Source organism: Schistocerca americana, chromosome 1 (genome assembly GCF_021461395.2).
Source record: "Schistocerca americana isolate TAMUIC-IGC-003095 chromosome 1, iqSchAmer2.1, whole genome shotgun sequence".
In the NCBI taxonomy this organism is placed as follows: domain Eukaryota; kingdom Metazoa; phylum Arthropoda; class Insecta; order Orthoptera; family Acrididae; genus Schistocerca; species Schistocerca americana.
This window is the reverse complement of record NC_060119.1, coordinates 949599754-949624695: the sequence shown is the minus strand read 5'-3', so window position 1 is coordinate 949624695 and position 24942 is coordinate 949599754. Positions and strand designations below refer to the sequence as shown.

Genomic DNA, 24942 nt, shown 5'->3' with positions numbered 1-24942 from the left:
TGTTTAACATCTCCGTAACACTATCACGGTTACCAAATAACCCTGTGACGAAACGCGCCGTTCTTCTTTGGATCTTCTCTATCTCCTCCGTCAACTCGATCTGGTACGGATCCCACACTGATGAGCAATACTCACTGCCTACGTGTTCTTATAGTAACCAACGTGAGACTCTACTCACAGGTGCCATGGAGCAATTGCAAATGTTCGCAAATCACCTCTATTGCCTCAAAATATCGAAGGACCGACGTCCACACTGTCACAGCTCGTTGAAATACAGCAACGACGGCAGATGAAAATTTGTGACCGACTGGGCTTCGAACCCAGACCTCTGCTTACTAGACAGACGTTCTGATCACTGGACTATTATTTTTATTAATGATTGATAAGACTTTCAGCACCAGGTAGGCTGAGCAAAGAGGGCAGAGGTCGAAGATCCGGTACTGTCATGGTCCTTCAACAAGGTTCGGATGACATTCCGCTCCCAGTTGTTAGTGGCCATGCGCTTGGGTTCGCCCTTAACCACAGTCGGAGTTGGATCCGCTTCAGTTACATCTAACCAGTGCGCATCTATTGCACTATTGTAAGAGCCGAGATGCAGTATTTTGGTATTAAAATTTTGTAAATTTGTGGTAAGAACTTATGAGACCAAGCTGCTTAGGTCATCGGTCCCTAAGCTTGCACATTACTTAATCTAACTTAAAGTAACTTACGCTATGGACAACACACACACCCATGCCGGAGGGAGGATTCGAACCTCCGATGGTGGACACTATGATGACACAGCAATCAACGTCTCTGCAGCACCTATCTACACACGCTCCTCGTCAGACACGAATTCCCATTTTTACCGCGTACCACATGGGCGGTACCCCTTGGCCAATGTTCCACTAGCTTGAGTCCACACTGTATTCCCGCGAGGGTCGGACGATGTCGTGCGTCTAGCACTGAAAACTTTCGATGACCCGTGGAGACCCAAATAATTATACAGAATGTTTCAGGAGGAATAGTAAATATTCTAGGAGATGGTAGTATAGACAAATTGTTGAAATAATGACATATAACATGCGTCCAATTTTTATTGAACATACAGATAGCTGGGTTCAATGCATTTTCGTTTCGTATGTTGGTCCTTACAGGACCCAGTTGTCTATACTTCCATGAAAATGAGCTTCCAGGGTCATTGGAAGAGGTTTATTTGGCTACAAGAATGCGTATGTTCCTCCAGCATGACGGGGCTCCTGCACATTCTAGTCGTCAGGTGACACATTGTCGAAACCTAACATTTCCTGGAAGATGGATCATTATATATGGGCACTTTTCTTGGCCTTCAAGGTTCCCGGACCTTATCTCTTTCGATTTTTGCCTGCGGGGATGGTTAAAGGCGAAGACTACAAATAAAAAGTAAACCCAAGAGTCGATTTGATCGTTCGGATTTTGAATAGTGCAGCCCTCATAAAAGAACGCAAAGACGACCTACACGTGGTGTTATCAAGAGAAGTCAAATGTGCATTGAAGTTGGTGGGGGAATTTTTGAAAATCAACTTTGAATGTCCTCGTTGCCTTTGCTTTGAGTTTGTTAGCGCTACGTACTAACAGCTGTATCTCTGTACACAATAAAAAGTGGACGCATTTGTATGGAATTTTTTTATGCAGTTCGTCTGTACTACCAACTGCTAAAATATCTAATATTCCTCCTGAAACGCTCTGTATATGGATACAAGTGTGGTGTCTGTTCTTTCGGACATGTCCGAAAGAAAATGCTTCATGGCATTCTGCAACGACCTTCGATCTAGTTGTAGGGGCTGATACAGATTTCAGAGCTGCTTGGCTGTCTGAATAAAAGTAGATGCTACGATTTTCGTGGGGTCTATTCTAACTCTCCTCCGTGCACATGGTGGTAAAAGATACCGTGTAATACTGTGGCCATCTTCCCTAAGGAGATTCTAGGCAGTACACCAGACTCGGTACTTTCATCTGTTCTCGACCTGTCAGTAAACCACTATATCATGTCTCCTGAACGGTGTAGTGGTTCGTTCATCCACTGCTCCCTGCTTCCATCTGTTACATGGCAAGGTTTATTGAAACAGCTAGAAGTTATTGTATAGTTAGTCGGCATTTCCCCAGCCATCGCCATACAGGTTTGGGATTCCGTATATTCTAACTATGTCCAGTTATTTACAATTTTTAGCCTTTATGTCCCTGCTGCGGCCTCCATTTTAAGCCACAGGTGTAAGACGGGCATGTCTAGCCTAATATCCATCCCATGAGTGGATGTCCTGCTAATTCTGTCTGTTTGTGAAAGCAGGCCAGTCTCTGCACTTTGCCAGACTCCCTAGCAGCCACCTTCTATTCGACTTTGTTCATATTATATGACAAATTGTCATTGGTACTGGGTTTAGTCCCCAGTTTACCCTACAGCAGCTTCTAGTGCTTATAAGATTATCTTTCGCAGTGGAATATATTGTTTATGTGAGGTGTTCATAATAGTTTTCCATCCAGGGCTACCTCTAGATACACTACAACCCCCTCTAAAGTTTCATCGAGAAACATAATTTTTCAGTATAAGTGCTGGACGTGCTTCCCCATAAATAATACTACACCAATTTTCGTGTGGCTTGTCTTTAAATACTTTTTCACAATGTTCAGTGCACATAGGTTTAACAATACTATCAAATTTTCTAAGTCTTACTGTGAATAAATCGTCTACTTATTCTTTTCAAGAGTAGTATCTCGCATTCAGCTCATCTATGAGTTCATTCACCACTAGGTTCTTCATCTCTAACCATTACTCGAAGGTCGTATTACTAGAACCCCCTCGACATCCAGGAGGATACAGAGAGCATCCAGAAAGGGTGGTGCTTTTTCCACCTTCCCGACAAGTTGGTGAAGTGTTACCTCACATGATTTGCTTCGTAAGTATTATGAAAATGTGGCAGTTCATAGATAAAATTACGTATTCACAACAACAAAAAAGTATGTCGGCAGAAAATAAAAGTGGCATTATGAATTTGGCAGTACCGTAAGGTTTTTCGCTTTGACACTAAGGGTTACTAAAAGTAGCAAGATGAATTTTGCTAGAGCGTTGTCTTACCATTCCCTCATTGAATTTGTATCTGCCTGCTTGTAGCTCTGCAACAAAAGAATTAAAAATCTTGCATTCAGCGAGTCTCGAAAGGCGAACAAGGGCAGCGTGCACCTGACAGTCAAGCACTTAACCTGGGAGCTAGCGAACAGGTAGGGGTCTTTGACGTACTTACTGGCTCAGTAGCAGCTATGGCAAATAAATCGCAACATAAGAGACGAGAGTAGAAAGCATTAACTGATATCCTTATGTCACGTCTCAAGAGAAAATCACTTACAGTATTCAATTGAAATGACACGATAATATCAAGTGAATTAAGCAGGATAGTTCTGTGCCATCAAGGAAGTAACTCGTCGGTCACAGAGTTGCCAAACATATTCTGCGCTGTTGCCAAGTTTCAGTTATAGTGCCAGGAAGGATACCAGCTGATGTGTTCTGTGAGTGACCTCGGAAGTGACTGTAGCTTCATCTCAAAGTTGCGGGTGGCAAGGGCCGCAAGATCCTCATTATAAGTCAATGAGTCTTATTCGCATTTCTGTAACTAGGTTTATGGGCTAGAGTGCAATTACTTGTAATACATCGATGCACTGAAAGCAAACTAAATGTCATAAATTAATAACTGCGGCAATTATTTGTGTTTTACTGACTTAATCGGACAGAAACCTTGAAAGCGTATTCCCCAGACGCGATTCACAGTTTTGGAACTTCTCCAGTGGTTGAGTTGGCAATGTATATTTGCTGTACAATATTGTTATTGAGATCACTGTCATTGGCACATCCACGAGAAGACAGGCATGGCCTAGCTTATTGTTGTCAGCTTTCCTGACAGATATTCTGCCTTTGTTTGAAACGTGAAGACTTAGGGTGAATTCGAACATTCCACATGCGAAAATTTGATGTTTCTATTCTTCCAGCTCTAACATTCAAATAACAGTTACAATAAGCGGCATAAAAGCGCCAGTGAATCAACAGTTAATAATGCAATCATAATTAGTGGAATCTGATAAATTCCATCTGTCATCTGATAATTGTGAAAAACTACTTTTTTCATCTTCACAGCACCACAATGTGAACTCAAGGGTTTCATAGGATACCTATACTTAATTTCGTTGTGATCGTTTTCAATGACAGTACGGGAGGAACAAAACCATCTACCTTGAAACATACTTTTCCAGCGGGATTTGAATCTTTGCAGTAGCACGTCCAGTGAGGTATCAAGAATGTGAGCAATCACTCATTGCTGTAGTATAGCCTAGGGCAGAAAGAAGCAGGTATCCGACAAAGTAAACGATTAGAGACACTGTCGCTGTCACTTATTAAACAGGAATTGTTCAGAAAATTACAACAATATTTAGTGAAATGAGTAGGTTGATGCAGCTCCAGTCTGGTACCATCACTGAGTTGCCAAACGTTTTCCGAATAGCACTTATGATATAAATGTGTGTGTGTGTGTGTGTCTGTTCTTAGGACATTTCCGAAAGAACAGACACTACGAATCGAAATAGACAGACTTTTTAATCAATTAAAGATTGAAGGACGGATGTCCAGGCTGTCATGGGCAATAAAATAGAACAACAGCGTCAGATGAAAATTTGTACCTGACCAGATTCGAATCCGGATTTACAAAATTTTAATACCAAAATACTGCATCACGGTTCTTACAATAGTGCAATAGGTGCGCACTGGTTAGATGTAACTGAAGAAAGACACCAACTCGGATTGTAGTTAAGGGCGAATCCCAAGCGCATGGCCACGAACAATTGGGAGCGGAAGCTTAATGTCATCAGAACCTTGTTGAAGGAGCATGACATGCGATCGTTAGACCGACTCCACAAAGTTCAGATTATAAATACATACATACTTACAAAAATATATTACATCGGAGCAGTCTTACCGATACTGCAGGTCACTGCACATAAATATATAAGCTGTAGCCTCTTGGTATGTGTGGAAACAAAATATCATCAAAGTATCCTTCGACACGTCGACGTTGCAGAGGCAAAACGGAGGACTTGGAATTAAAGACGTGCTTTTAAGCTAATACACGCCACTAAGACAGGCATCACGAAACTTCTGTTCCTCTCGTCAGATCCTGCGGATATGAACGCTCCTGTTAATGTAACTCGCCAGCCTAGATTACGTCCGAAAGTACTATGGCGATTGGAGCTGTATAAGACTTCCACGAGCACAAACCAACACTACAACCGTTTATGATTGTATTACCAGACATCGTCTTCACAAACCAATTCCGGTAACTTAACCTACAAAAAACTGGAGGAACGTCTGGAAAAATATCAAAAATTAAATTATACCAACTAGAGTAAGTGCGGTGTGGTGCGACTTTCTAAACGAAACCATACCCACAGCGGAACGATTATGGAAAATCAAATTGAGACCATCTCCATACGACGACAAATGACGGCTTGTAGAAACTTAGCGCACATATTCTCATGTGAAAATAGAATCAGAATTTGGAACTGGAGTAGGAAGAAATTAGCACTGTCAATAGAACCTCAGAAAGTAAAATACCGATAACTGAAGCTTTACAACCCGACTGGAAATGTTAACCGTCCGCAAAGAATAACAGTTATTCGTGGCTTCTGCGACAGTTTGTGTTTACGTCCTAAACAAAACTTAGAACTTAGAAGAATACGTGTTCTATATTACAGTAGAACATTTTAAGCTGAAGAAGAATAACAAATATAAGGAATTGTTTAAAAATTTTTATCTATTGCTTTATGTGGGCTACAAAGAGGTGGGCAGCTTTATTCACTAGAAGAGGAATACTATTCTTTCGCTTTTTTTATTCCTGGAATATTCTTTTACGTTGGATCTAAAATCAGAACTGTTCTAATTTGGCAAAACCCCACCGGCTCCGAAATTTCTTTTATTTGTTGAAAAATATATGGCTTCCTTACAGACCTCATGTGCATCCAGTGCATAATAAATTAAAATGTGAATATATTTCTGAATGAATGTTTGTTCTGTATTTTTCCGTCACCCTTTCCATTGTTATAAGTTATGTTCTACAAGGAACGCACGCCATTGGAGGCGGAAATCTGTAATTTACTTTACCTAAATTACTGCTTCAATTTTGTTCTAAAATTTAAAAGAATTATCGGGTGCAAACATGGACTACATGGGAATAATGCAGCTGCTCAGTGACAGGTATGGGAGAGGCATTGTGGCCAGGCCTCGGATCTTCGACCCCTGCACTCTTTGCCTCCGCCTACCTGGTGCTGAAAGTCTTATCAAACATTAAAAAAAATAGTCCAGTGATCAGAACGTCTGTCTAGAAAGCAGGGGGTCTGGGTTCGAAGCCCAGTCGGTCACAAATTTTCATCTGCCGTCGTTGCTGTATTTCAACGCGCTGTGGCCGTGTGGACGTCGGTCCTTCGATATATAAGATCCAATTGTTTTTTTGAGGCAATAGAGGTGATTTGCGAACATTTGTCTTGCCTTCAATGTAACAGGACTTCAACGGCATCCAACCCTTAGTCATACCTTTGTGCCGGCACTAACCCATGTCATATACATGCGAATTAGATTGTAGTTCATATTTAGTCAAATAACGAATGGTCAATATACAAGTGGCCGAGCGGTTCAGGGCGCTACAGTCTGGAACCGCGCGATCGCTACGGTCGCAGGTTCGAATCCTGCCTCGGGCATGGATGTGTCTGATGTCCTTAGGTTAGTTAGGTTTAAGTAGTTCTAAGTTCTGGCGGACTGATAACCTCAGAAGTTAAGTCCCATAGTGATCAGAGCCATTTTAACCATTTCTGAAGTATACCAATATTTACAAACAGTACAAGCAGGATTGCAGCGAACTGATCACTTAACCAAGTTCAACATGGAGTACCTGCGTAATGAGTCATTCCAGCTGCATAGCTAAGGGTAAGATTTGTTAAGCATTTCACTGCAGAATTAATGTAATACCCGCACGATAATCTCTGCAGTCATACTGTATTAGGACCCACGATTGGAGTACTATGTTCGTTGAATCGGATTACTCAAGCTGAGGCCAAATAAAGACAAGTAGGTAGTCAGCGCTAAATTACGTGCGCCACCATTAACGTTACTGTAAGCAGTTTGGCAGCATAACACCACCACAACAACTGACAACCTCAACCATTATCATCACGCAGTTGTCACTCTCAGTGATTACAGGTTGCTGATACTTGTCAAGAATAGCGGAAAGCGCCTCTGAAGTTCCATTTGCATTACGACTAGGACGGAGAGAATGCTAATTAACAGTAATAGGTCACCCTGCGAAGAGAAGAGTCCACGTATTGCCTCAAGTTCTTTCAGTTTGATATAATGCAGTTCCCGATATTTTCACACTAACGGGTTCTTTTGGCTATCGAAATACTCATATGGGAATCATAAAAGTGTAATTGCTAGAACGCTCAACTACTTTAATAACACATCATTCTGGCTCGAATACGACTCGGAAAGCGACGTTAATTTGACGTTTTCATCCATCTCCTGACGTCTCACTGAATGAAGTCTGAAATTCACGCACAGTTGTGTTCCCTGCCGCAAGGATTCTGTGAAGTGTTGTGGCAGCTGGCAGTCATTGCTGAATACACACATGTGCAAATATCCTCACTGCTCTAGCGGAACTCGTCTTTGTTGCATTTTTTCCATACCGTAATTAGTACAATAACATAAGGCTTGTTCTGCTGAAGAACTTGATGCCCACAAGTCTTTAAATAAGAATCTCCTAGCGGCAGTAATACATGAAAGGAAACAGACTGTTGGACAAAAGAATGGACAGCTCCCTGCTTTTGGCGTTTCCGATAGCGCCTACGATAAGAATCTGGTGTCGTATTATGCTTCAGAATTCTAAACTGTTTATTTTTTTACTTCATACTAAAACAAAAGTTGTGATATGAGAAGAGGAAATGACATATGCTTCACACGAACTTTAGTCTTTCGTGTTTATTTTCTCACTTCATATTAAAACAAGGGCGTTAATATGAGAAGAGGAAATGAAATATACGCTTCCAAGACATAATATTTCCTTGTGTGCTATTACTGCATACATGAAAGCCTTGCCGTTAATTTTTGTATGTTGGATAAATTTTGATATCACATCACATTCCTTTGTGAGAATGTTCCTATTTTCTTGGGATTCAAATAGAGTGGACATTTCATCACTGGTTAATATTCTGATGACTAATGACATGATACCCGTTGCAATTGCTCCATGGCACCTGTGAGTAGAGTCTCACGTTGGTTGGCTGGCTTTGAGCACTATGGGACTTAACATCTGTGGTCATCAGTCCCCTAGAACTTAGAACTACTTAAACCTAACTAACCTAAGGACATCACACACATCCATGCCCGAGGCAGGATTCGAACCTGCGACCGTAGTAGTAGCGCGGTTCCGGACTGAGCGCCTGAACCGCTAGACCACCGCGGCCGGCTAACGTTGGTTACTATAAGAACACGCAGGCAGTGATATCCGCTCACTGCAGTCAGAGCCAAGGAGATTTCTTTCTGTTTAGGGCGAAGCGTCTGCTGCAGTGTCCACGCTCAGCCAACATAAACAAATCGCGGCGGCATTGGGCACTGCTTATCGCTGTATCTGTCGCGAGCCTCTACAACAAGAGCGCACTGTCTCTGCTAACGATACTATGGAGTTAATACATCTTACTTAACGCAATACGCAGGACGTGGGATGGGTAAAAATTCAGTTTGTAACTTCCCATCGCATTAAAATACTTTAGTCATATTTGATGCAATATTTATTGTTAGTTGTCTCTCTAATGTTAATAGTACTGATTCAGATTGTGCGTGAACACGAAAACACACACACACACACACACACACACACACACACACACGCACACACACACACACACACACACACACGCACACAGTCATTGATCCGAGTGAGGGTGACAACTACTGTGTGTTGAACAACACATGCACCAGTCAGTTCCTCAGTTAGCGTCGAGTGGATTAGATTTTTCAATTACCTTGCATTGCAACAATTGTAAGCAGGAGACTGAAAGTAAATGGACTTGCTGTATGCTAAAGAGCTGCGACAAAGCAAAGCTTGACCGATTATCAGATAATTGTCCACATGGGTTTTGTGGACGAGTATACTTTTACTAACGAACCGACCCACGATCATTACGTAAGATTTCTCGAGGGCGTAGGGGAATTGATTTCATTAAGTCGTCGACAGTATAGCGTGATGGTTTATTTCCCACCATACGTTTTCTATATTCGTCCAAAGGTCGCTTGCATTTGTAGGGACACATGGCAATGACCTTGTTACCTCTGCCCACATATTCTCTATCTGGTTGATGTTCGGTGATCGTGGAACAAACGGCAACAGCTTTATCCTCTCTTGGCCCTGAAACCAATCTCGCACTACTCTGCTATGATGGGTGGGCCTCTGCTCCTGTAAATAATCTGTTATCTCGTTAGTTCATATATTTTTATTTAAATAACGTATTTGTAATAAGCACATTGGATTATTATTTTCCACAGTGTTTAAGACTTCATTCCCTGTCATAGATAAGTGATCTGGATTGAACAGTCCGATTAAGGATGTGGTTCACCCAGTCTATCATATGATGAGAGTCGTAGTCGGATATCCAAATTAAGACTGACTGGCTGAATCCGATTAGGACGATCTTGTATCGAAATGAATTACAGAAACCGGATAATTTGAACGTCTGTATTGCAACAATGCTGCGCACATAAATTCCTATGATGGAGTAACAGCTAGCAACTGTCTAAGAAAAAGTGAGAAATATATCGACTAGCAGCAGTGTAACGTAATTATAACCCATATTTATCTGATGGAAATATTGAATGGAACAATACACATCTATTTCAGTGTTGGGAAGATACTCCATATCAGATTTGCTGATGACATAATGACAAATATAATAATAATCCCGTGTGGCCGGTAGGGGACACCCTCCCCCATATGGGTGGTACCGAGGAAATCAAATACTTGGGGTGAACCAAATACTAACACAATCCTGAACGGCTACTCAATCCGTTGAACCCAAAATCCTGTCACATCTGAGTGAAATTCACCGCTACTCTGGTCACCGTCTGTTATCTCAATGAGCTTGGCTGAAAATATTTGCTTCCAAAGGCTTCAACACCCTCTGGTTCTGTCTGGTCCCGGTATCACCCAGTCCAAACCAATGAAACACAAGAAAACATGAACTATGCAAGCAAAGGTAACTTTACCCCAGGTGGTACACAACTAGGCCACCGATAGGCGGCAGTTGGATTTTCGCACTCTGGGGAGTCCAGGTTAGCACGGCAGAGAATATCGAAGAACTCTGGTAAATTTCCCTACAAGCAGAAAACATTCATTTGAAAACTAAACATCGATACATTGATCCAAACAAGAAACCTAAATAATCTCACAAAAGAATTCGTCCGCCAAAAAATTCTCATCCTTGCTCTTCAAGAACCACGATTAATTGACAATTAAAACTTGCAATACGGAAACCATGGCATCTTCAAGAGCAAAAAACAAAAGGTAGCGAAAGGCGCATCAATCTTCGGCATTGCATTTCTCGAACACAGATCTATCAATAATTCTGTCGAAGAAATCACACCCATCAACAATCGAGTTATGACTATGCTCATTCAGAGCCCCTATAAAAAATATACACTCATAAATGCACATGCACCCACCAACATCGAAAATAAGGAAAACACCGAAATTGTCGAATAATTGTGGAACACACCCGAAAATACTTTGAGCAAAATTCACCAGATGACGTGAAAATACTAATGGGAGACTTCAACTTTCTATTTGGGACAGGAAAAACCTGTAGAAAAGTCATTGGTACTAATTCAACACACCGAAACGCTTAGACCAACGGAACACGTCTGACATTTGCCAACAATTCAACCACAAAAGAATGTCTTCCCACTTTAGGAAGTAGCCTGTTCCCAAGAAACATGTTTGGCTACCAGGTGCAAGCTGCTTTCGTAGTTGTGTTGGTCGATTTTCTTACGCTGAGACCGAAAGGTGTCTCAGTTGTTGGCAACAAATTCCAGCTGTGTTGCACACAGCCCATGGGGCAGAATTCGTAGCCCAAAACACACTTTTGGAGCTATCAGATGTAAAATATTATGTTCACACTACTCTTTGCTCGAGGTTATGTCTTTTGGAGGGGCTCAGCCTTTCATTTCTTCTTAGGAAGTTAACGATAAAGGCATCATAACACGTCACCAGTAACAGTACTGCATACGAATGCTCTATGAGCGACCTGATGACGTTCAATAATAGTCACTCCGTTGATTTTTGTTGTTTCGAATTAGAGCATGCAGTACTCCTACACCAGACTTCTGAACTTTGCCTGTTGAATGCAAATGTCGCATGATGGTAAAATGGTAATCTATCACATATATCAGTAGTCGAGACCTCCATAACGTGAAAAATCATTCATGCCAGAACGATCTTTGTTGAAACAAGAATATCTTTTTTGGCGTATTTTTCCCAAAAGCACTCGCTCCACACGCAATTCAAATCTTTCTAGCTGCCTCCTCTGCATTCACCCTTCTGTTATACCAAAAGTAAACGTTGAGTTGCAGATGTTACACCTATTTCCACTTGCGACTCAATTTTACAATGCTTAACTGTAGTTCATGATTTTCTAGTATGCAAAATCCAATGCTTAACTGCAAGATGATAACTAGAACTTCAAATTCGAAAATGACAGTTGATACCTACACTGACAGCGTGGCGCCGCGTTCACCTGGGCGGCGCCGGACTTTAGACGGCGGGTGGCGTCTGGCCGGTGGTCGGTAGCCGCTGCAGCGCGACGAAACGCTCGAGCGTAAGCTGCTATGATCGCGGCGCAGCCATGAACTGTCCTGCAGAATTGTTTCTGGAATATTGGGTATTGCTGGTGGGTAGAATGTTAAGCGAATTATCTTCGATGTTCAGTCAGACTCATAACTTGAGACCGACTGTGGTAAAAAAACAAAAAAAAAAGGTAATACAGTTGGACGCAAACAGGCGACTATAAGTTTAGAACGCACGACGCTTGCCACTAGACCAAGGGGCTCACATAGTCCGACAACGTCTCGGAAGTAGACAACACTTCCTCCTAACACTTCCGCACCTTACAGTGTTGCCAGATTGCGCATATGGCCGGACTTAGAGTTGTCAGGGGCGGTCAGTTTTATTGGCCACCTTAAGTGAATGACTCGGACTTAGTCTCTGTGGCGGCCGGCCGGCGGTCAGTTTTAATGTCTAAGACTGTACATCGCCATTCTGTCAAGCAGTTAAACATCTTGTAGTAACATCGGTAGAACATTACGTAGGAAATCAGCATACATTGCTCCATTTAGATAGAGATCGAGAAAATGGGGGCCAATTATCCTTCCTCCCATAATGCCGCACCATACATTAATCCGCGAAGGTCGCTCATGTTCTACTTGTCGCAGCCATCGTGGATTTTCCGTTGCCCAATAGTGCATATTATGCCGGTTTACGTTACCGCTGTTGGTGAATGACAATAGAAAAAAATGGTTCAAATGGCTCTGAGCACTATGGGACTCAACATCTGTGGTCATCAATCCCCTAGAAATTGGAACTACTTAAACCTAACTAACCTAAGGGCATCACACACATCCATGCCCGAGGCAGGATTCGAACCTGCGACCGTAGCAGTCACGCGGTTCCATACTAACGCGTCTAGAACCGCATGGCCTCACCGGCCAGCCAATGACAATAGAACGGTGCAAAAAATCTGTCATCGTCCCGTAATTTCTCCTGTGCCCAGTGGCAGAACTGTACACGACGTTCAAAGTCGTCGCCGCCATGCAATTCCTGGTGCATAGAAATATGGTACGGGTGCAATCGATGTTGATACACCATTGTCAACACCGAATCTCGCGCAATTTGTCTGCTTTTTATGTGCGGATTTGCCGCGACAGCAGCTAAAACACCAACTTGGGCATCATCATTTGTTGCAGGTCGTGGTTGACGTTTCACATGGGGATGAACACTTCCTGTTTCCTTAAATAACGTAACTATCCGACGAACGGTCTGGACACTCGGATGATGTCGTCCAGGATACCGAGCAGAATACATAGTACACGCCCGTTGAGCATTTTGATCACAATAGCCATACATCAACACGATATCGACGTTTACCGCAATTGGTAAACGGTCCATTTTAACACGGGTAACGTATCACAAAACAAATACCGTCCGCACTGGCGGAATGTTACGTGATACCACGTACTTATACATTTGTGATTATTACAGTGCCATCTATCACAAACAGAAAAAATTGGTCCAAGTAATATATTCATATATCTTTACATACTACACGAATATGTAAAAAAATAGGGGTTCCTATTTTCTTAAAACGCAGTTGATATCCGTTTGATCTATGGCAGCGCCATCTAGCGGGCCAACCATAGCACCATCTGGTTTTCCCCTTTAAGCAAGACGGGTTTCGTTCTTTGTAGTTTCTTCGTTTGATCCGTATTTCGTGAGATATTTGACCCAGTCCCTATCAATGGACCACCCTGTGTATGCAGTGCTTGAGATTTCGATGTTGCGTTCTCAATTTGGAATCTAAATACACTATACACTTACTTCTCACTATCACTTTTGGCATGAGTGATGACGGTTTTTAAAGACTGCTTATTCTTCAGGAGTAGGAATAAATATTGTCTTGTGAGTCGGGTATGAAAGTCGCCAAAAATTTGGGAACTTTGAGACGAGCAATACTCGAGAGCCAAGGGATCCGCACAAACTTAAATATATATGTAGATATTTCATCCGTCCCGGGAATCGGAAATATGGACGATATTTGCCTTTTGTCGATAACGATACTGGCAAGATATCAAGTATGTGTCACAAATGGTCGTTTATTTGACTGGGTTGACGTACAAGCTTGAACTTTGTACATCACAAAATGGCTGTTTACTTCAGTATGTCACATATATTTCACCTTGACACGTCTACCCGTTCCTGAGAAAAATCTGTCTTAATAGACTGACGGATGGATGGGCGGACGGACAGATAGACACACAGCAAGATTACAAATGACAAAAAAATATTTTTCTCGTGTGATACAATTACTAATTCACAGTTTTCGGATTTTTCCCTCACTTGTACTGTGAAACCTTGCTTCTGGGTAAATTTCACGACTCTAGGCCAACGGGGAGAACCCTGTAGATTTTGATAACTCAGTTCGCTTGTATCAAAATATGTGACATGCATGGACGTATCTTTTGTTTGCATTGACTTAGAAAATAACGTTACACCGCCAAGGGACCATAGACCTGAGTATTTGACGTAAATTTCTCAACAAGTTTACCCGTCTTAATAGATAGACGATGAGGTAGTCGGACAGCAAATGACGAAAGCGTTTTCTCTTCGGTTGATATAATCATAAGTTCACAGTTTTCGGGTTTTACCTTTACATTTACAGTGAATCGTTGTTTGCTGCCAAATTTCATGATTCTAGGCAAAAGGGAAAGAACGCTGTAGGCTTTTATGAATCATTTCGCCTGTATCAAAGTATGTAACATTAGTGGACATACGTTTTGATTACATTGACTCAGAAGCTAACATTTATTACACCTCCAAGCGGCCATTGTGCTAAGTATTTGACATAAATTTCAACTTGATTCGTTTACCCGTTCCCGAGAATAAGGGGTGTTAACAGATGGAAGGAGAGACAGTCGGATAACAAACGACTAGAAATGACAAAAAACTCTTCACAGGGTACAAACACTGCATATTTTGTGGTAACATTAGATGTGTGATACTTCGGATTGTGAGAAGCGAAAACTATGACCCATGATTCGATAGGACACTTCCCTCCATTCCTGGTACGGCGATAGTCTTTTTCAATGTGATACTGGTGCGCAGTAAACAAGATTTTGTAACTTCCAAGTGCTACATTATCCACGTCAACCGCACAAACAACGTACATGAAGAGGTGACTTCTCGTGCTTCATTTTAGTAATACTGTATTTATCCCAATGGCAGCGCTTAAGAACTCTAGGGATGTTGGCTGGATAAATTTTATCGTAGGGAAGAGCACATTCAGGTCTTCGTTATAACAAAATATTATTCTGGTACTAAATTGCGCATTGCGCGGAAACGCTTTTAGGAGGCAGAAATCCTAGGACGCTAGCCAGAAAGACGCGCTGACACCGTTGTTACCGTCTTAGCAACTGAAATGAAACGTTGGAATTTTCTGTAACTGTACACGAAAATATGCATTTAAGTTACGGAAGAAATCTCAGTTCGTTAACTGCTCTCTGGCGACCTCGCTGTTGTGACTCGACATAATATTTTTTTTTTCCGAACTATGGCAGACGGAAGATATTAAAGACAAAGAATTAAGTGTTAAGTTGGAAAAGAGGACTGCTGTACTCTTATCAAAAAATACTGTCATGTAACGAAAAGAAATGGTTCAAATGGCTCTGAGCACTATGGGACTTAACTTCTGAGATCATCAGTCCCCTAGAACTTAGAACTACTTAAACCTAACTAACCTAAGGACATCACAAACATCCATGCCCGCGGCACGATTCGAACCTGCGACCGTAGCGGTCGCGCGGTTCCAGACTGTAGCGCCTAGAACCGCTTTTTTTTTTAATTAAATCTCATTTTGTTCTATATTGTTCGTTGACTTTGTTCGTTGCGGACATCCGATGACACGTTCTGGTTGCTCGTTGATCCGTTCACTCAGTTTTTTTATTACAGAAGGTAGCTAAACCCTCTGACCGAACACGCTGAGCTACCGTGCCGGCGGAACTGCTCGGCCATTCCGGCCGGCAACGAAAAGAGATAAAACTGTCTTTCACATGTCCTTCCGCTAGTAGGAGGTCAGCGACAACTGAAATACACATAAAATGCTTCCTACGATAGATCTTATATCGATGAGGCGAGTTTTCGCCACGGAGGGCGCTCGTAGCAGCGCAGAGACCTGCAGGAGACGGGCAAGCGCTCTAGCAGCGCATGCGCAGTGACAACTGGGTACACAGCACATGCAAAGGCAGGGTTTTATGCAGTAGAGCTCAAATGACTTTCGCCAGTTAACGCCTCAAAATGACAAGAAGACTCTACGTCGAAATATCGTGGCAGCAAGTTGTTGAGCGAAGTTTCATGGAGCAGTGAACCAGGATTGTGCACCAACGACAAAGTTCATACGATACCTCCTAATATCGCGTCGGACCTCCTTTTGCCTGGTTAGTGCAGCAACTCGATGTGGCATGCACTCATCGACTCAACAAGTCATTGGAAGTCCCCTGCAGAGTTACTGAGCCACGCCGCGTCTATAGGCGCCCATAATTGCGAAAGTGTTGGTGGTGCAGGATTTTGAGTACAAACTGACCTCTCGATAATATCCCTTAAACATTCGATGGGATTCATGCCGGGCGATTTGGTTGGCAAATACATTTACTCGAACCGTCCAAAATGCTTTTACAACCAATCGCGTACAATTTTGGCCTAGTCTCATGTTGCATTGTTTTTTGGAACATAAAGTCTATGAATGGTTATAAATGGTCCATTTTTAGTCAATTTTCTGTTAATCTGGATAAGATGACCCCTTCTATTCCATGTCAGCAGAGCTCACAACGTCACAGAGCCACCAGCAGTTTGCACAGTGCCTTATTGTCAGCACTGGTCCATGACTTTGTGGGGTCTGCGCCACATTCGAGCCCTGCCATCAGCTCTTACCAAACGAAATTAGGACTTATCTGCACAGACCTCGATTTTGCAGTCGTTATTGTCCAACCGATATGGTCACGAACCCTGTCCGGGGCTATTATGCGATTATTTCAAACAGTGTTGTTTGCCAGTTAGCACTGCCAACTCTACGCAAACGCCGCTACTCTCGTTCGTCAGGTAAGGCCGTCGGGTTCTGCATTGTTCATGGTGAGAGGTAATGCCTGAAATTTGGTACTCGCGGTGCGCTCTTGGCATTGTGGATTTCGGAATATGCAATTCCCTAACGATTTCCGATATGGTATGTCCCATGCATTTAACTCCAGCTACCATTCCGCAATCAAATCTTCTTAATTCCCTTCGGCCATAATCACGTCTGAGTATAAAAGACAGGTCTGCAATGCACTGCTCTTTTATCACGTACCTTGTGTACGTGATACTACCGCCATCTGTATATGTGCGTATCGCTACTCCACAACTTCTGCCACGTCAGTGTATTTCAGCGTCCTCGGCGACATAGTGTTGCTCCTTCCTCTACATCTTCGTAATACGCCTTTCAAGATGACATCAACTGCTTTAGTCAGTTGCATCAAACGAACACTCAGTCACTCGACTGTACCATAAATGTTCCACTAAATAACCCACAAAAAAAATAAAAAATAAAAAATGTTGGAGTATTTGCAACAGCGTGTAAGACGTAGAAATCAACGTTCCGGCAGTTCCGCAATTAGGTTTTGCTACGACGTATAAAGGAGGCTTCAGCTGGGTAGGCGCACTTGAAAACAACTTGTGGAATCTTCCTATCTGAAATGAGGCCATGCTACACTGTATTAGAGTGATGTCATCCGAGAACCCTGCATTTTAGTTTAGTGCCCGCCGAGCGGTACTCACGTAGCATGTCGATGGTGACGACGGCGGTGAGCGGCTGCTGGTGGTTGGAGGCGCGGCAGAGCAGCTGCTGCAGCAGGTGTTGCCTGCCCAGGGGCGGCAGCCGCACCACGCTGGAGACGCGCCGGCCGGACGCCTGCTGCTGGCGGGACTGCAGGGACTGCCCGCCCAGCCACCAAGTCACTCGCGGCCGCGGTCGACCTGCACACCACCACCACACTGATCAGCTGCCGTGGACTGCACCAGCAACAGGTCCCTGCTGTACCAGTCGTCATCACTTAGTTATAACGAAATCACTTAAATTCACTTCTTGACTGAATAATGACGGCATTGTGAGAAGCATAAATTGAAATTCACCACATTGTGGAAAAGTCGGAGACAGTCACAACATAACGACTATTAAACAAGTAACCTTTCGGTCAAACCCGAGTCAGAGACAGTAGGCATGTGTGTGTGAGCAGCATTCCGTGAATGTGTGTGTGTGTGTGTGTGTGTGTCTGTTAATATTCTCTAATTCAGAAGACGGCCTTTTGGCAGAAAGCTTACTTGCATAGCACTCAGAAATGGTTCAAAAATGGTTCAAATGGCTCTGAGCACAATACGACTTAACATGTGAGGTCATCAGTCGCCTAGATCTTAGAACTACTTAAACTTAACTAACCTAAGGACATCACACACATCCATGCCCGAGGCAGGATTCGAACGTGCGACCGCTGCGGTCGCACGGTTCCAGAGTGAAGCGCCTAGAACCGCTCGGCCACGCCGGCCGGCCTTAGCACTCATTTTGTTGTGCCTGTCTAAGACTCAACTTCTCCACTATATAGTGAGTAGCGATCTATCATTTCAATAATATTGTCATTACTCCATCCTGGATTTTCCGTTGTTTGAACTCGTCTTGATCGCTCACGCATCATCTTTTGGGAAATTAAATGATTGTGTGGCACTGAGGGCCAAGAAGCCTCATTCGGGGAAGTTCGGCCACCGGGTCGCAAGTCTTTTTTCGGGTTACGCGACAATGGGCGACTTGCACGTTGGTGATCACATGATGGTGAGGGCAACGTAACACCCAGTGCACAAGCGTAGAAAATCGCCAATCCGGCCACGGATCGAGCCCAGGCCCACTGCGTGATAGGAAAACATCCTACTCCTCAGTTAAGCAAGCGGACATCACCTTTTGGGGTCAACCAGTGATAGGAAGAGCGGGGAAGCCAAGGCGAAATGGCTGTAGGAAAAACGTAAGGAAGTCAGGAAAGAAATATTGGTCAAAAGAACTGACTCAGCACATACAGGACGAGTCCGCGATAATTTTACAAACTTGCAGGGATGATAGAGAAGAGTAAATGTACGACTTTTAGATAAATGCTCGGGTAAAACCAAAAATCGTTCTGATACCTCTGGCTGTGGAATACACGTACCGATGCTGTTGTTGCTAAGATTATACAGCAAGCAGCTTTCAGAGAAAAAAGATCTAGTAAATATTGGCTCTAAAACGCAAAAGTTAAGAACTACGAGCACTGGTTCATCTTCACTGTTGTGAAACACATCTTCTACTGAACAGGTGCCCATAGCTCTTACGGTATGCAGTTTAGAGCTCAAAAAGCGGGAAATTTTTTCACGTTTTGACGTACACTAGCACCTCTGACAGCAAGATATTGCAATGCCTGTGTTTTTCGAAATACGATGCAATACATGTATGTCCCAAGGAACATTGCGTCGTTATTCTGAACAACACTGGCTGTGCCGTATCGTATTCAACCTCCGACACCGGGGAAGCATCTTTTAATTAAAATTTCTTCCCTGTACGGCATTATACATAATGGATGTACGAGAGCAGACTATAAACTCATGCTTGACGACGTATGGAAGTTTTGATGTGGCCACGGGGCGCGCTGGGATAGGCTAAGCGGGAAATCCGGGTTCCAGTCCCGGTCCGGCACAATTTTCCACTTTCGTCAGTCCATTATACAGCTGCGAATATATTCTATGTATCTGAGGGAAAGTTGTCTACCTTAAAAGCTTAGCAGCTACAGTACTAGCACATGTATTCCACTGTCAGAGCTACCACTATGACTTCTCGATTCGGTCCTTTTCGGACCAGGGTCTCTTATCTCATATTGATACATTTGCCCTTCTCCACCATCCCTGAAAGTCTGTAACACCAATACTAAATCACACTGTCGAAAATCAATAAAACCTTTGCTAAAATTAAAAGAAAATGCGTCAACGTCAAGACTACACGAGTAATTTCACTGTTAAACACAGAGGTGAGCTCGGATAGGTGGAAAGAACAGAATGGTGGCCTCTACAAGGGTGATGAACTGTCTGATGACGTGGTGAATGAAAAATGGAACCTGATACCGAAGCTACAATGATCTAGTATTAGAGGCAGAGTTTAACACAGGTCTGAAAGAAATGCCATTTAATAAGGCGTGAACAGAATTGATTCGGAACTTCTGAAATCGTTGGGGCAAGCGACAATCAAATGAATTTTAAGGTTTTTCGAACCTGTGAGACTGGAGATATACCATCAGGCTTTTGGAATAGTATCTTTCTATCCCGAAGATATCAAGGACAGGTAATGCGAGAAGTAACACACAAGAACTGAACAGATTATGTATAAAACATTCTGACCAGAGTAATATGTGGGTCAATGAAAATAAAAAAACTGGGCAATCTGTTAAATCACGAGCATGTTGTCATTAGGAAAGGTAAAGTCAATCAAAATTTCTGGCAAGGTTAATATATGGTGCAACGGAAAAGAAACTTGGGGTTCTGTTAAATGGCGATAAGGTTTCCATGAAAGGTAAACGCACCGTAGTCACAGTTCTGGCGTTACGCCAGATAATGAACACAAGTTTATAAAAAAACAAGGCACGTGGACAGGATTTTTGGAACTAAAAAAGGCGTTCGACAACGTGAAAACGTGCTACATCCTCGTCATCCTCAGAACAATAATAAACACACAAAAAAAAGTTGTCCATCACCTCGGTTCCGAGAGTTTCGGAACCCGTACAGAAAATTGGAATAGAGATCAACATAAACATCATTTCCGCACTTTTTATTGAACGTGAAAATCACAGGTTACATGTTGTACCGCCATACAGCGAGACCTCCAGAGGTGGTGGTCCAGATTGCTGTACACAGCGGTACGTTTAACACCTAGTAGCACGTCCTCTTGCATTGATGCATGCCTGTGTTCATCGTGGCATACTATTGACAAGTTCATCGAGGCACTGTTGCTCCAGATTGTCCCACTCCTCAACGGTGATTCGGCGTAGATCCCTCAGAGTGTTTGCTGGGCCACGCCGTCCATAAAGAGCCCTTTTCAATCTATCCCAGGCATGTTCGATAGGGTTCATGTCTGGAGAACATACTGGACACTCTAGTCGAGCGACGTCGTTATCCTGAAGGAAGTCATTCACAAGGTGGGCACGATGGGGGCGCGAATTGTCGTCGATGAAGGCGAATGCCTGAACAATATGATGCCGATACGGTTGCACATCGGTCGGAGGATGGCATTCACGTATCGTACAGCCGTTACGGCGGCTTCCATGACCACCAGCGGCATACATCGGCCCCACATAATGCCACCACAAAACAGCAGGAAACTCCACCTTGCTGCACTCGCTGGACAGTGTGTCGAAGGCGTTCAGCCTGACCGGGTTTCCTCCAAACACGTCTCCGACGATTGTCTGGTTGAAGGTATATGCGATACTCATCGGTGAAGAGAACGTGATGCCAATCCTGAGCGGTGCATTCGGCATGTTGTTGGGCCAATTAGTACCGCACTGCACTGTGGTTGCAAAGATGGACCTCGCCATGGATATGGGGGGGGGGGGGGGGTGAAGTTGCGTATCATGCAGCCTACTGCGCACAGTTTGAGTCGTAATAGAACGTCCTGTGGCTGCATGAAAAGCATTATTCCACATGGTGGCACTGGTGTCAGGTTTCTCCGAGCCATAATCCGTAGGTAGCGGTCATCCATTTCAATAGTAGCCCTTGGGCGGCCTGAGCGAGGCATGTCATCGACAGTTCCTGTCTCTCTTTATGTCTTCCATGTCCGAACAACATCGCTTTGGTTCACTCCGGGACGGCTGGACACTTCCCTTGTTGAAAGCCCTTCCTGGCACAAAGTAACAATGCGCACGCGATCGAACCGTGTTATTCACCCTCTAGGCATGGTTGAACTACAGACAACACGAGCCGTGTACCTCGTTCCTGGTGGAATGACAAACTGATCGGCTGTCGGACCCCGTCCGTCTAATAGTTGCTGCTCTTGCCTGGTTGTTTACATGTTTGGGCGGGTTTAGTGACATCTCTGGACAGTCAAAGGGAGTGTGTCTGTGGTACAATATCCACTGTCAGCTTCTATCTCCAGGAGTTCTGGGAACCGAGGTGTTACAAATTTTTTTTTTTATATGTGTAGTAATCTGTAGAGAAAAACGAGTAATATAAGATATGCACAAGAACAAACAGCTAAAATAAGAATGGAAGGCCAAAAATAAAAAAGGCTCTACCGTGGGTGCACAAGCATTCGCCCCTCATCTTCAACATATGCTATTACACCGAAGAAGCAGTGACGGGTATATAAGAAAGGCAAAAATTGTGTGTGGAAGAATATCAACGATATGACTCGCTAATGTCACTGCTGTTCCCAGTCAAAGTGAGGAGGATCTACAGAAACATTTGGGTGGAACTAACTGTCTAATGAAAACGCACTGTGGACCTGATGTAAACCGAAAAATGCGAAGTTCATGTGGAGCATGAGAACCCTGGCGCCCAATAATTAACAAAATGCAGTAATTGTCCTATTTTGGGGGCAAAAAAAAACATATTATGGGCGAAACAAGGTGGCCAAATAAAGTAGAATAGAGAGGCAAAGAGAGAAGTCTTGGAATAAGCACGTCTTCTTGTATCAAATACGGGCCTGAATTTGAATGAATCATGGACTGTGGGGAAACGGGAAGAGTATCGAAGTGTTTGACATACGGTGCTACAGAATTATTTTGACAATTAGGTAGGCTGACAAGAAATCAAGAGGCTACCGGTGGAGTAGGTGAGGAGAGTAACGTATGGAAAGAGCTAACAATCATAAGGGACAGGATGACAGGATGTACGTGAAGACATGAATGAACAGCTTCCTTGGTATTATAGGGAGCTGTAAACGGTGGAAGCTGTTGGGGAAGATAGAGATTGAAGTGTTTGTGATGAAAACGAAAACTTACAAAAGAAATGCCTCCGAATTTTCTTATGTGAAACTCTAAAGCTTTTTAAATTAAACGAAAAATTATTTTCATTGTAGGAGAGAGATGGGTAAAGTGGCCAGCCTAAGGTATTCCTATTTTTTAAGCTGAATAGCAGTAGACGGAAATGTGTGGAAATAAGTGATTATAATCTACAGCTATTGTAATATAATATGGAATTGGTTTCTCAACCTAGGATCAAATTAAGTGCTTAAAAGAATGAAATTTTTACAAACTGGAAACACTGCCACTTTTGCCTATATGAGCGACAAAGCGGTCACTTACCTTTAAACTTGAAAATAATGGATGAAAAAAACTCTTTTAATAAAGACTTCAATATATTTTATTGTGAATCATTATTAAAATTACACTTTTCACAGACGAAAGCCAAACTGTGTGCCTCAGCCGCAGTACAGAGTTCATGGACGCAGAGGGAGCACAGCTGACACTTAAACCGCTGCTCTTCTGGTCTTCAGTTTGAGAATTTATCTCTGCAGTACAAGCAGTCTCCGTCTTCGTCGTTGTAGTCAAAGAGAGCTCTACTGTGGTTGAGTTTCCTGCTCTCCGCACTCTTCATTTTACTGCCTTTCTTCTTTTCGGCTGTGTTGTTTCGTTTTACTTCTTTTTTCCTCTCTTTTTTTATTTTCCGCTTCTAGGATAGTCTTATCAGGAGCCCTTCCTTCGGCCGCTGCTTTTACTTTTTGCTCTTACACAGAGTGGCCAGGAGCCACAGCCGATATGTCCACGTTGCCTTCATTGACGCATTACCACAAAATCTTTATATCCTCTAACATAATGATCGAAGTTTTAATAATTCAAGAGGAATTCTGGAGTCAAGATAAGGCTCTTTTAACACAGTTTCATTAAAAAGGCGTGTCACATTCCCTCTCCATAATAAAAACAGATACAGACCACTTAGCTTATATCAGGGTCACTAAAATTATCTCCAAGGAGCGACATGGCAAACAATTTAGACTTCATAAGGTGGCTGATCCCTCCAGGGACAATAAGTTAAGTCATAACCCTAATAATCACTTTTACCGCTCTGACCACTTTTCCCGGCTCTCCCTTACATCTTTATTCTTCTTGTCTATATATTTCCACCCTCTGCCACTAGACGGGTCCGAATTGCATCGTGTAACATGGCGGTAAATAAGATAAATACATCGGTGCTTGAGAGACAGCTTGCTGAAATCGAGTTCCAAATGCTAAGATATCGTCCACATATGGAGCACCCTCAACTTCAGTATGATAATGCCAGCCCACACGCGAGCGAAGCGACATCTTGCAGCGATCCGACCTCTTGGATTCCCTGTCATCGATTATCCTCCATAAAGTCTCTACTTGACCCCATCCGATTTAGATCTGTTTCCAGAACTTAAAGAACATCTTGGAGGACTTGATTTTGATAGTGATGAACCGGTGCAAGCATAGGTGAGTTGTGGCTCCGTCAACAGTGTCAAACATTCTATAGTGACGGTATCAACAAACTGGTCTCTCGTTGGGAGCAATTTGTTCGTCGCCAGGGTGACTATGTACAGCAGTAAATACGTAGATATGAAGAACGAATATTTGAAGTGTTGATGACGCTTCTTTCATTTAAAATGTTTAGGAGTTTTCAGATAAAAATTGGGAGGCATTTCTTTTCAGCACGCCGTCGCAATTAAAGTCGTTGGGTGCAGAGGCTCCAAAAAATGGTTCAAATGGCTCCGAGCACTATGGGACTTAACTACTTTGGTCATCAGTCCCCTAGAACTTAGAACTACTTAAACCTAACTAACCTAAGGACATCACACACATCCATGCCCGAGGCAGGATTCGAACCTGCGACCGTAGCAGTCGCGCGGTTCCGGACTGCGCGCAGAGGCTCCTCTCAGATGGGAGGTTACCGTACAATCGACGACGAGGGAGCTGAAAAGGATGGGGAAAGAAATCGGTCGAGCCCTTATCAAAGGAACTATCCAGGTATTTGCTCTAAGTGATTTAGGGAAATTACGTAAAACCTAGATCTGGATGGCCGAACGGGAATCTGA

General features: G+C 43.1%; 1 protein-coding gene across 1 annotated transcript in view; it reads right to left on the bottom strand.

The window, feature by feature from the left end:
* Nucleotides 1-24942, bottom strand: part of LOC124595497 (nephrin-like) — a 720042-nt gene that overhangs the window by 354364 nt on the left and 340736 nt on the right. The window contains exon 5 of the mRNA XM_047134264.1: nucleotides 17670-17867. Coding sequence (XP_046990220.1) covers nucleotides 17670-17867 — 198 coding nt within the window. The remainder of the gene's footprint in view (nucleotides 1-17669; nucleotides 17868-24942) is intronic.